The sequence below is a fragment of the Grus americana genome, chromosome 1, assembly GCF_028858705.1.
Source record: "Grus americana isolate bGruAme1 chromosome 1, bGruAme1.mat, whole genome shotgun sequence".
In the NCBI taxonomy this organism is placed as follows: Eukaryota; Metazoa; Chordata; class Aves; order Gruiformes; family Gruidae; genus Grus; species Grus americana.
In genome coordinates, this window is record NC_072852.1 from 64,172,205 (window position 1) to 64,185,866 (window position 13,662).

General features: G+C 36.9%; 1 protein-coding gene across 1 annotated transcript in view; it reads right to left on the minus strand.

The window, feature by feature from the left end:
* The window catches only part of TRIM24 (tripartite motif containing 24), a 66,649-nt gene that overhangs the window by 30,015 nt on the left and 22,972 nt on the right, over positions 1-13,662 (minus strand). The window contains exons 2-4 of the mRNA XM_054842660.1: positions 11,194-11,312; positions 3,227-3,374; positions 807-939 (exon numbers count right to left, since the gene is read on the minus strand). Coding sequence (XP_054698635.1) covers positions 807-939; positions 3,227-3,374; positions 11,194-11,312 — 400 coding nt within the window. The remainder of the gene's footprint in view (positions 1-806; positions 940-3,226; positions 3,375-11,193; positions 11,313-13,662) is intronic.

Consider the following 13,662-nt stretch of genomic DNA (forward strand, 5'->3'; position numbering starts at 1 on the left):
AAGAGTAAGACTGCAGCTCTGCAAGAGCAAGGTTTAGCCCGTTCCAAGCAGCAACAGTGGCCAACACTTCTCCACCTATTGATGTTCACCTGATCAGGCAAGCAAGTTCTCTGAGTAGTTGCATCAGGTATAGTGAGCATATTAATATTTAACATAAGAGTACATCTGTTTCAGACCATTACTGCATGTGTTAGCCAGCAAGATTATTGCCTTGTACTCAGAAGTTGTATATAATCCTGCTTTTCAGCTTCTGTGGCCAGGAAGAGATGACTGAAGAACAGCAACCCAAAGATTTGAGTGTTATAAATAATGTTATAAAAGTACAGTATAGCCAAACTTTAGGCTTACTCTTACTTTTAAAGGGCTCTTCACAGAAAAAAAATGCCCATTTGCTCTATTCTGAAATTGTTTGGTAATGTCCTGTTATATAACCATCTTGTTGAAGGACAAATGGAGAAGTTACACATAAGCATACAGTTGCATAACACAGCCCTTGTGCTTTCTAAGGACTCCTGGAAGAGCTGCATAGCAACAAATTCTATCCAAATAACTTTACAGTAAAGGTCTTGTGCTTAAGTCACCAGATTAAAAACTAGAAGAATTAGGTTTTATTCTAAACTATCACACACTCATCAGCCACATGCTTTTGGATACAATCTGTTTATTTGTGGGCTTCATTTCTGAGCAGAAAATTTTATTTTGCACTTTCTTCACACAACTGTATTGCATACAGCTAGAGCTACAATCAACTTCAAGCTATCTTCCTATAAGTGCGTTGCATAAAAACATACACTTTGTTTTGGTACCTGTGTTCTTTGTGTTCTAGTAACTGACAGTCTCGGCAGGTCAACTTGTCACAGGTTTCACAATACAACTTCAACTGCTCCTTTTTGTGGTAAGGGCAAAACACAGGTCGCTGACTGGTCACACCAACTGCTTCTGTGGAACAAAGGAAGATGTCAGTCCAGCCTCCTGAAATGATTAAAGATTCACATTCTCCTGTTTTTCCTTACCATACTCCTCACCTAGATGCTAGAAATGTGTATCAGGCCACCTAACCAAGAATGTAACAGCTGTAAGGTCAAACTGCAATGTCTCACTCTTGATCAAGCATGGAGCTAACACCCTCTCTCATGGAAAATGTCTAGAACCTATTTTACCATAACTTACTATGGCCCCACAAAACTATTTACAAAAGGAGTAGCCAGTACTGTTGCAGTTGCAAAAGACATTGCACAAACAGCAAGTTCCTTTCTGAAATGGAAATGAGGAGATTGCTGACTTAATTCGTTACCCTGTCTTCTCAGTCAAATGGGTGAAAGGGAGTTTGAGGAGATTGAGACACAAGCATTCAAAAGTGTAAAACATATGCAATCTAATAACCAGAAGTTACTACAGTCCATTCAGGACCCCATTCTAAATGGGTGAGAGGTCTTGCTTCAGTTCCTAGTGAGCAAATACCAAAGAGCATAGGAAATACCACCAGATGATAGAAATGAAATCTGTTCTTTAAGCAATTTAACCAAGGAAGCCTAATGTCTTACGAGTTAGGTTGGACACCGAGTTCGTGAGGATTATATGGCCTGTAATGAAAACTGCCTTCACACTGCAGCCTGTCCTTCACTGCAGATCAAGAAGGTGTCTCTTCCACACCCATGAAATTTGGGAAAACTTATTTTCAGATCTGCATCCTTCAGTCAAAATTCTTTGAAACTGACCATCAGACTCTGAGGAGGCCTGAATGCAGAGAGTGTTCCTACAAACAAGTCACATTCAGCATAACAGTCAGACACTTTTACCTACTACTTTTGTCCTCTCCTGAAAGCACACACAGCACTCACTTTTGATCAACCACATCTGAAAGTGGGATACAGAATATAATGTGTATCTCTGAAGTATCATACTGGAAGCCACCCTTTGAGCAATAGATTACAGAAGTGAAAGCCCACATTATATATAAAATTCACATGACTAGATATGGTGGAATGAAAACATATAATAATTTATAAAATTAATTTATATATTTACAAGATAAATCATGCAAGTCCAATGGACATATTAGAACCAGTTTGTCAGCATCATATTATGTTTATAGTTGTCCTACAATGTCACTAAAATTCAAGACACAAGGGGCATATACTGTAACAAAAGAGGTTCTCAAAGAATAAAAGTACAACCTTTTTTTACCATAAGAATAGCCAAGATTTCTCAGAGGCTGTACTGTACACCACGTCCATCCTTGTTGGTTCTCAAGGCCCAGATGGATAAAGCCCTGAGCAACTTGATCTGATCTCACAGCTGACTGCTTTAAGTAAGAGGCTGGACTAGATGGTCTCCTGAGGACCCTTCCAACCTGAATTACTATAGGTCTACTGAGGAAAAACACCCAATTCATAACATACTTCCCTTTAATTTCTAAGGAAAACCATTTCAAACTTAAAATATACTTAGCTAAAACATGAATTCTGGCATGCTTTATTGCTAACTGAGCATACTTTATTATCAGAGTGCTGAAAAAATACAATCAATTAGTGCTCCTTGTGCTGCAGTAAACAATAAAATTCATATAAACCATTTGGTAGACCTCTAGAAAAACTAGAGGAGCTAAATGCATAAAGAAGTATTTTCTACAGCTGATCTCTAAAGTCTAGACAATACTTTGCAATCATTCCAGGTAAAAGATGAGATCTCTGCATTTAATGGTTTAAAACACTTTACATAAAAATTATATGAAATACCAATCTGTAGGGTTTCTTACCCTATGCAGCATACCTGACAGAAAAACTTGACAGAAAAACAGCTGTCATACCCCCAGCCATTACAAAGTCTCCCTTTTCAGTAGATACATTCTAATGCATCTAATGCCTGAAATAAAGTTTTCTCTTTTGTTAGCTAGATTATTTAAGAGATCCACTTAGATGGAGAGCAGCCAAAGAAACACCAGAATTTGTCCAAATGGTTGCAGCCTTCAGCAATGAAATTCAAACAAGTGACTGGGAGGCAGGAAACTATTAAAATATATCTATTACCAACTGAAAAATAACAGGGTTCCACTAATTCGCATGCACCAAAGGGTTATATCATTATGACTCTGTCCTTTTATATTTACTAGGATTAAGGAATACAATTTTTTAAATTTATCTCTTTAAAAAGAAATGTGGTGGTCTAATACAATTTTCCAATGCAGACACAGATTCTTTGTGAAATTATAAATCAAGTGTGTTACCTGGAGATACTTCCTCTTTCTGTCTTACGGTATGATCCTTTGTGAATTTAACCCTCTGGTGAGCTCTGATGCAGGTCTTGCACAACCATTCTACACATTCCACACAAAACCCATTAGCTTCTGCATTGTCTTCACAGCTTGTGCAGACCTGACACGAGGAAGAAAAGATAGCTGTCAAAATAAATATGGAATATACATGCAAGCTATTGTTCATATATTGTCAGTGCACTTTTACAGTTTTCTGAAAACAGTGAAATAAGAATGGAAAACTGCCTGAGGTACTGGAACACTATAAATAATTGCATTCAAGTAATTGAATGTGACTTTTCAAAGAAAACTGTTATTTTGTCAGTGTTACTCTAAAACCTTTACCTGACATGATAAAAGTCAAACCATTACTTTCTGCTCGACACTGCACACTTCGAAGCCACATGTTTACTATATACAGTATGATCTCGTGAAGTATTTACTAAAGACAGAACATGATGAGCACTGCTCTGATTTTAGAAGCCTCCCTCAGTTCGCACAGAAGCTTTAATTTGAGTTTCTGTTCACCTGCTTAGAGTTTCAGGAAGTACACACAGTATTGAACGGGGTTCTTCTCAAGAACCTCTGCATCACCACGTAGTGTTCCAGTTACGCTTATCAGGAAAGCTACCTTAGAACAGATTTGCAACCAATGTATAATAATTTTCAACCTGTGGCCTGTTAATTCCTGGGGCTCTTTGCACTATAGCCAAGAGATCTAGGAAAAAAAATTAATTACGGAAAACAAACCTGACAGCAGACTAAAACCTCTCTGCACAGTCAATACACAAGAAAAAATTCCTATGGATCCACAATTTGAACAACTTGTTGAAAACAATGAATTATGGACAACACCACATTATCTCGTTTTTAACTCCTTTACAATGCCTCTATAGTCATACCTTCAATGGGTTTTTGGTGGCAAAAACAGTGAACATGCTTATGCAGATACTTGTTTAGGTAAATACAATCCATTTCTATCAATGTTTAGCACTGCTGCAAACAAAAGCCTCAAGATGTCTGAAGATTGCTCCATCCTACAGATCACAGTGATAGAATTCTGCTAGCAGGAGCAACAAGGAGAAAATTTTAGATTTTAGTTTAGTTTTCAGTTTGATTTAAAAAAAAATCCAACTTCTGCACCCGCACAAGATAAATATAGACTAAGTTAAAGAGGAAGCAAATATTTACATCCTATGCAGATAGATAATATTTATGTAGAACTATGTCCCGGTTTCCCCTTCAAGAAAAAGAGGAAAATTAGCACAAAACTTGCCTTAGGCCACATAGCAAGTTACTGACAGAACTGGAATTTGAACATAGGAGTTCCAGATTCCCAATGCTGTGCTTATTCTTCTGGACCGTGCTGCCTCTCAAAGCAAATATCTTTTGAGAAATGAAATTACAACGCAAGGGTTGTTGACCCCTGTTGTTGTCACTTGGAGTTTGAAGCAGTCCCTTTTCATTAAAGGTGACCTGCAAAGGAGAAAAAATTGGGCTTGTGCCCCCTTTTGTGTTTCTTTACAAAAAGGAAGCCTGAAAGTTTTATTTTTAAAAATCTTGTTAAATTTTTTATCTTATGCTTGGGTTTTGTTTCTCTTCCCCCTCTTTTCTTAACAATAAAAATTCTAGTCCTATTCAGACTAGTTGACTAGGGAGAAATATCAAAGTCAGGACATCATAAAAAAGTCAAGAAAATGGAAGTAAAGCAATTAAAGGAAGTTAACTTTAATCAGGAAATTGAAAATTTTTACTTGTTCTTACTCCTTAATTTCAATGATATTTGGGGGGGAAAAAAAAGAAGGAAAAAAATATTCTTAAGGACTCAGCACAGCTTCTTGAAAAAAAAAAAAAACAGAAGAAGCAAGTATCACTGAGGCATTACTTCAATGTTTTATTTTCTCTGGCAGAAACTCCCATGAAAGAAATTCCCTCCCTTCTCCTTTGCCAGTTGTTTCCTCCTCAGGTGTGCCAATGCAACCCTCGGCAAGACTGTGGTGTAAAAATGGATCGATTACATCATTGTAGCCCAAGCATCAGTTACATCAGCACTGCTGACTGGGCAGTGAACTACTACTGCAGGACGAGAAAGAAGTTTTAAAATCAGTCTTGTTGCCACAGAGGTACAATCATGTCATGCCCCCAGATACCCAGAGGTGGTTTTGCAAGTTAGAGGAGAGAATAAGAGACTGGATATTTGTTTCTTCTAGTGTAAAAAAAACCCCAACAGGTGAAAACAAAATAAGCAAAGGAAAAAACAACAAAAAAAGTATTTCAGGCATTCTTTAAGTCAAAGCAGCAAAGCAAAGGAGAAAAAAAAAAGGCAGGAACCCAATTAAAAGGTGGGGGCGGGGGGGGGGGGCAGGGAATGGGGGATGGGACCAATCAACCCACAACAGCCTTTCCAGGTCACCTTTAGCAAACTTAGGCAGATAAACTTGCTAGGTACCAGGGCATTTAAGTATATTCAAAGCATTTCTGAAGTTACTCGTTCCTTCTAGATTCCAAGATCTTTGTCTATTTTATTTTTTCAAGATGCTTTAGTTTGGTGTTTTCCAATTGGTTTGACCTGCTACAGTTGGAATGAGATGAAGATTGTGATTCAATAACCAATAATCAGGTGCTGCCAAATGAACTGAAACTCCTCCTTTGTAGTTCCAAAAATGTGTATTTTATACTCTTCAAAGCCACCAAGTGGAAGAGAGATTTCTAAAATTTTTCATAGACATCATAACTCATGCTGTCAAAACAGCTATACCTTCTAGGTAGAAACTAGATTTGCTTCTACCCACTTCTTATTTGAAATATACATTTTCAGATATAGCTTGGACTTTGCTAGAACTCCTAGTTATTAGAATTAGTCACATAGTTAAAGTATATTGGAGTACAGTTACTGCAAATATTTGCTATACTCTTATAAAACCTAAAACTTATTTCACTCTTATTTTTGTGACTCATACAAGCAGTGCTTCAGTGATTTCAAAGACGACTCTTCCTAGTTAACCTGTAAGCCTTTATTCTGGTTAGACAGATATTTATTTTTAATTGAGTTTTCCTTGTAATTATATTTAATTCAGTCACTAGTTCTGGTATTTATAACCCTGGGAACTGTTCATTCAGCCCTCATTCAAATTTAATGAAAGTTGAAATTACTCAGCACTTTGCAGGTAAATACTATTTTTTCTGCTGTCAAAGCTTGTATATTTATGTAAAAGCAGATTTACGTGCAAGAACTGAGGTAATAGAGCTGTCTTCTCAGCTACTGTAGTAACTAACCACTCTTCCGATTAAATATACTTTGAGTATTAAAGAGATTAAATAAACAAGCAAAGGTTTCTGAGTTTCAAAGGAAGAAAGCAAAGTAGTCCAGAGGAATATTCAGTGAACTAATGTTGCAAACTTCACCAGTAGAAATTAGACATAATTGTTTCCCCTACTGGATCCAAAACCCATTGATGCTAATAGTTACAGGACTATCTCTTAGGTCACACAAAATCAAAGACAGCACCTGTCTTTTGGGACATTCTCACCTATACAGAACTTAAAATATGAAGCATGTGCTGATATCTCAAAATGCGTGAACCCTCCTTTACCCAACATCCCATCAACAGCTGCCTCTCTTCAAAGCAACAAAACCCTGTTGTGACTCTTCTTGAGTCTATTACCCACTGCCCTAAACCAGTGGCTTTCAAAGATGACGTGGCCATGGCTACAGCTTTGATAAGCTATTTAGCATGCTAGTTCTTCTTTGGAAGAATGCATAGTGGCTACTCTGACACCATGTAAAACTAGAGAAACTTTGTTCTAAATTGTTCTCATTAATTACTCTATTATGCCAGTCAGACTTGCTGTCTTAGTATCCAGATCTAGTACCAGATCTAAACTCATATCTTGTTCTGTTACTACATTCTCCATACCTCACAAAGTCCAACTGCTCTTCATTCCTACAACAACATTTAAAACTCTCTGCTCAGTAACTGGTAAAGATACAGAAAAAGTTTTCACTATCAAAAAAGTATTTTTATACATGTTTTCTTTTGGACGCAGAAGCTATTCTAACTAGGACATAGACTAAAATGCACTACAGGTTCAATATGCTGCAGCAACACCAATGTTGTCGCTAAAATCTTCTCTTCTGCATCAATCTCACACTTCTGATTTTTACTTTTATGACTTTGCAGAAGCATTAAACAATTTTCTTCTATTAAGTTTCTAAATTTCCCTCACTTGTCTACCTTAGTATTATTCAAACTTAGCATTTGCTTCAGTAACATCTCTTGGGTTAGAAGATCCTTTCCACTGACTTCTTCAGTATAATTAATTTTTATTTTCAAACTTCTCTTCAGCATCCAATAATTTTGCTAAGTCTTTCAATAAATCAGAATGCAACAAAAATATTAAAGGATTAGATCTTTCAAAGTATTTATGTCCTAGTTGCCCACAACCTATAATGACTACTTTCAGAAAGATCACAACTGCATTTCCCATTAGTCTCTTTCCTTCTGGAAAGCTTCCTATGCTACTAGCCAGCACAAAATCCTTAATGCTGTCTTTAAGGCTAGCCAGGAAAGCCCTTGTGGAACATATACTAGTTTTATACTTTTTTTATGCTGACTTCTTTTGCTCCTGAAGTTGTCAGCAGTAATTGCTAGAAAGCACAGCTGTGTAAGAAGGGTACTTAACTGCTACAATCAGGCTCAGATAAAGTAAACATGATTTTAGATAGATGGATGGCATTTTAATGAGTTCCAGTTATTCTTCTCGCCCCACAATGCCAGGCTCCATGATATGCCATTCATTCCTACAGTTTTTATTAAATATGTTAAAAAGTATTTTAGCATTATTACGATTTTAAAACCAAAACAACCAAATTTGAATTTGAAAGTCCTTTTTTTTTGCATTCTCTCTTGAATTGAAATAAACCAGTCCTTCCTGACAACATACACATACAGGCTAGTCAAAGGTATGGACCAGTGGTTCTAAGCCAATGTCACCTGCACAGAACCCATGGCTTGCCTCTAATTCTAATTTCTTAAACATCCTGCTAAAGGTGCCAAAGTATCAAAGCCAAACTAACCATCTCAGTAGAAAACTTCTATAAAATAGCCAAAGTTTTGGACAGAATTTGGATGATCTCTGATCCAATATTTTCTGCAAGTCTCAGTCTCTTCTCCATTTTAATTCCTCTGATCTGTTGCCTATCTTGCTACTGGCGATTTTTCTTTCTTTTCTCTTTGCTCCTTCAAAGGCAAAACAAGACAGACTGATTAGAAGGATGTATCATCCTTAAACCTCATAATATTCCCCCTTGAACAGGACACTGATCTATTTAACTATTATCAAGTTAACTTCTCTGTTCCACAACAGATAACTTTACAGAACAGTGTAGCTTTTTTTTATGGTTCCAATGTCAAAAGTACAAAGGAATGCCCAAAAAGCTTCATTATCATACCAAAATAAATCTATTCAAACAAAGCAGAACTGCCCATCATTCACTTCCAAGAGGTAAGATACATACTCACGAAACATCTAGCTCTATTAAAAAAAACAAAACAAAAGCAAAAAAAAAAACCCAGCAGAAATGTACACAAATGTACTACTCTGCTAGTTTAGCACAGTCTGCTGGTTCACCTTCAACACGAATGTACTACTCTGCTAGTTTAGCACAGTCTGCTGGTTCACCTTCAACTGCTGCAGAAAGCATGCCAAGTTCAGCCGGGGAACTTAGCTGAAGAAGAGACATGCTTTCTGAACTGCAAGCCTGCTAGTTTTTGTTAGGAAGAGAAAGAAATAAACATAGAATGAAAGAGTAAGATAGATGTCTGAGAAGGGAACTTAAGGAAACAAATGCTTTGAAGAACCTCCTGAAATCTGCTCACATCACTCAGAAACAGATGATTCCAAAACAACTGCTGAAATATGTGGAATTTCTCTGTATGTCTCTCCAGCAGATCAAGATTGGAACGTAACAAAAAAGACATCTCTCTCAATTCCAAGTAAGTGCCTGACTTATCCTGACATCACTGAGCTTGGTGGATACTCCAAGTTCTGATACCCCATGATCCATTGAAGTACACCCAATTTTACATAATTATGACCAACTTCAAGCATGTAAAGAACCCTTCTTGAATTTTCAATTCCTTATCCAGGTCTCAAAGGCCTCAACTCCCCACTTAACTTCCACAGAAAGCAGAAAAAAATTTGGGGGGAAAAGATAGGGGAAGAAAAAAAAAAAAGTCTGTCACTAAACCCAGGAAAAATAATTCTACTTCTATCACCACTCCTCAAAGCAATATCTTCGAGGACTTCTTATATAACTAAGCAGAGGTTATCGCACAGGCACAAAAAAAAAATCAGTACTGCTTCTGCGTAACAAATTTATTTGTTATCTTCCTTCTACAACTAATTTTAAAGTCACTAAAAAAGTTATTATCAAATTTTCAATGCCACGGGGACTATTCATTTTCTCAATCTTAGTGGCAGAGTATTCAGAGACTTTGTGTAAATCTCACAACCACCTCCAAAACTCAGATGTTTCCCTGCAAAATCCAGAGGGGGGGCAGGGGGAAACCACAAATAAACCAAAAAACTCCCACACGCAAACACACAAAAACCCCAAACTTCAAACTATCCTCCATTAAGAGAACATTGCTCACACTTCCAGAGACTCCCAACTAAGTTTCAGTTTCTGGTAAGGTCTATCATTTCTCAGAAATCCAATTGCAAAATTCCTTATAAGCTGAACACAATTTAATGGTTTTCAAGATGTAAATTCATTCCTTTTCCTCAGAGATGACAATAACATTTGTGCCTTTAATAGTAATTGAGTTGGTATCACAAACTTGACTAGATATTTTCATCTGTTCCTGAGAGACAAACCTACTCATATATGCGAGCACAAATTGAAGCTAAGCTTTGAAACGAGCAGACTACACAAAAGGACCTCTAAGAAGCTGCCCCCAAAACAAATGGATCAAGAGCCAATGATACAGGTTGCTAAAACAGAAAAGTAAAAAAAGAGACATTTTCAAAACGAAAGGAGATCACCATCCAAATGTTAGGGATAAGTTAAAATGTAAGCCACATTGACATAGTAACCTTTTGTACTGTTATTATGAAGAATGCAGCAACATATGAAGAGGCTGAATTATTTACAGTAAGTTCCTGGAGTTTAATAAAAAGTTTATGAGTAAAGAGATACTTGAGATACTCTCTTACTAGCTATAAATGAAGAAATGCAATATTTTGATACCAGAGATTGCTAAACTGTGGTCCTACACAGATGTGATTATTTATTTGCTACTGCTTCCACACTAGTACTTTCCTCCTGAAAAACCATCATGAGGAAAAAAACCCCAGTATTATTATTCTTGCAGATAAGCAGGTTTTGATTTTATGCGATGGCTATTATTTGATTGCAGAAGGAAGAAGAGGCAGCCTACATAAGAAAAACAAATGAGAAACCCCTACAATATACCATCTTCCCCAATGAGAAGTTTGAGCCTCTTGTTTGGCAACTGCACTCCAGCTATTTAGTGCCATGTTTTGTCAGTGCTGGGACAAAAAAAATAAAGTTGGTTTAACTAGAGGATTCCATTTTACATTGAGATCTCTTGACATAGTGTTGTTCAGGTCTCTGCTTCAAAAAGTGCTTCAAGTGCTCTGTCCAAAGTACAGAAATTTACATTCTAATGCCTATTCCTTACTTTTATCTTTTGCTATCACGACACAATTTTTGTATCAACAATTTAAAATAGTTTAGAATAAGATAACCACCTTCTTCACACGCATTTTCATTGATTTTAACTGATTTTCTAGAGTAGCTACTCCATGTGATGACTAAGTACTTGAAGTCTTTTTCTGCATATGAACAGCAAGAAGCCAAGGATATTCATACACATCCAAAAGGTGTTAACTTGATTACATGTTCATGCACTTACCTGATTTGATTTCTCTACTGTGCTACTGGGAACCTCTGTGGTATCCTTCACAAAAAAGTTATCTATGATGTGTCTCTCTGCACATTCCTGACCACAAATTGGACAGCGGATAACACCGACTGGGGGGAAAAAAAAAATCGGATTATGCTTGCACAACTTAAGATATATCAAACAACTTCAAAGACAGCTTGTAAGGATAAATACTTTGAAAGGATGTTTTAATACTTTCCTGTCGATAAGGTGTGAGTAAAAAGAAGCTAATTCTCATTTATCACTGAAGCAACCTTTACCTGTTATTCCCTGATGACGTATTCTTTCAACCAAGGTCAAGCACCTTTTTGTTTCAATTCTACGAAGAATTTGCCTTAATCTTACTGAAAATTAATTCCTTTTCTCTAAAGGGAATGTACTCCCACTGACAATTTGTTGTTGTAGAATGGATTAAAGTAAACATTTATTAGTCTGGAGTATTAATTAGTGACATTGAGTGATATTACATACGCACACATACATGCCAGCAGTGTGACATGACTGACTTCCAACTATGTATTACAAGAAACTGAAATGAAATAAATTCAAAATTAATGAGGCAAGTTGTATAGAGGAAGAACAGACTTGTATTAATATCATGACTACATTGACACTAAGCAAGGGAAAGCAAGCAAGCAAGACATAGGAATAAATAAGCAAGGTCCTCTCCCTCTCGTCCTCTGCAAGACACGCTGGGGAACCATTCTAAGACAATAACATACTTAAGACTCCTGGCTGAAGAAAGAGATGAGAATCAATAACTCAGAGGGTTAAACAATTAACAATTTTCTCAAGAGAATAAAAAGGACAAAGTCAAGTTCAAAACTTGGGGTTTAACAGTGCGTAGACTGGAAAAGGACAGCAATACAATATAAACATTGTAAAGTAGACACCTTTCCTAGGTGCAGAAAACAGAATGTCTTATTAGCACTGAGGCTTGTTTCTCACTCAAGAAAAACCTCCAAAATGCTAGGCGTTAACATCTTGCTTTAAAAAAAAAATTATCACAGTCATTACCACCAAAAAAAAAGAATCGAAACTAAGTTAGGTTGAAATAATCACTTACGATGTGGAAATCATCATGCAAAGCCTATGTAGAATAGTCACGTGAGTCCACAGTGAGATAGATTCTAGACCTACAGCTGCCATTTGAGAAGAGATGTGATTTTAGGGCCTTAAAAAAGATCAGAGGCACTGTTTAACCCAATGAATTTAACACCAGTATATAATTCAGCACTTGCATATTTAATTAAACCAGCATGGGCTTAATTCTGTTCCTGTTTCACTTTTACAATAAAATGTGGAAGTCCAGAAACTATTAAATATTGCACTTTCTGCAGAAGAACTTAATTACTTTTTCTTTTCATAATGTTCTTCCAATACACACCAGAGATTTAACTGGCCAACCCACTATAAAGCAGTTCTCTAATAAAAGTCCACCAGTTTTACTAAATTAGCTCTTCATTCTGGAAATTCAGCCAGCAGTTTTCCACTGGTGTGCAAGGCATTTCCACTTTCATCTGAAAGGCTATAATGTTAAGCCTGGTGTTATTGTAATTGCCGTTTTGACAGTCTGCATTTCAATAAATATCTGTGCAGCTTCCTTTGAGATACAAATTCTATATTTTGGCTAAAACTTTTGAAACATTTTTTATACCATCATCATGAAGGATAATCAAGAAATCAAATTCTGGTATGTCAGGTAGTTAATAGAACTCCCAAGCACTGAATTTCTCCTTTTATCAAGCAAAACAATTTACCGCAGTCAAGAGTGAACAAGTGTCCTAATATGCAAGCCACATACTTGCTAAAACAGACTATTTTTTACAAACCGCCCTCTGTTCCATCACTGCTCATTCCCAACCCTGACAAAGCACAGTGCTCTGGGCCAGCACAAGAGACCGAGTCGATCTGTGCATGTGTTTGGGAGCCGGGTACAGACAGAGAATGAGACCAGCAAACTGATTCAGACATGGATGGATGTATTTCTCCTGCTCTCCCAAGCTTCGCCTTCAGGTCCCCAACCTGCTTCGCTGACCAAATGCACTATTGCTTACACTGAAGCAACATGAGAAGCAGCACGAGGATGGGAAGGGGCTGACACCCCCACTGAAGATTAAATATGGAACCACTGTCTTTGAAACAGATCAGCTGCATTAAGCTGAGTTTATAAATCAGCTTGAATTGAAAACATAGCGGGCAAGGAAGGGGACAGGGACAAGTTAGGAAACGTACTAACCCAAACCAAATGTTTCATTTGCATTTTCACCAACAAAATATTGCCAACTACCTGTTCAAGAGATCACATAGAAATTCTAGACTGAGATGGGAGAAGGAGAAAAGGAAAACTGCCCAAACCTCTCAAAATTGTCTTGAAACTTTTTCTAGAATCCCTTATGCAGTCCAACCTTCAGTCAAGGTTTTCTTCTGCAACTGTTT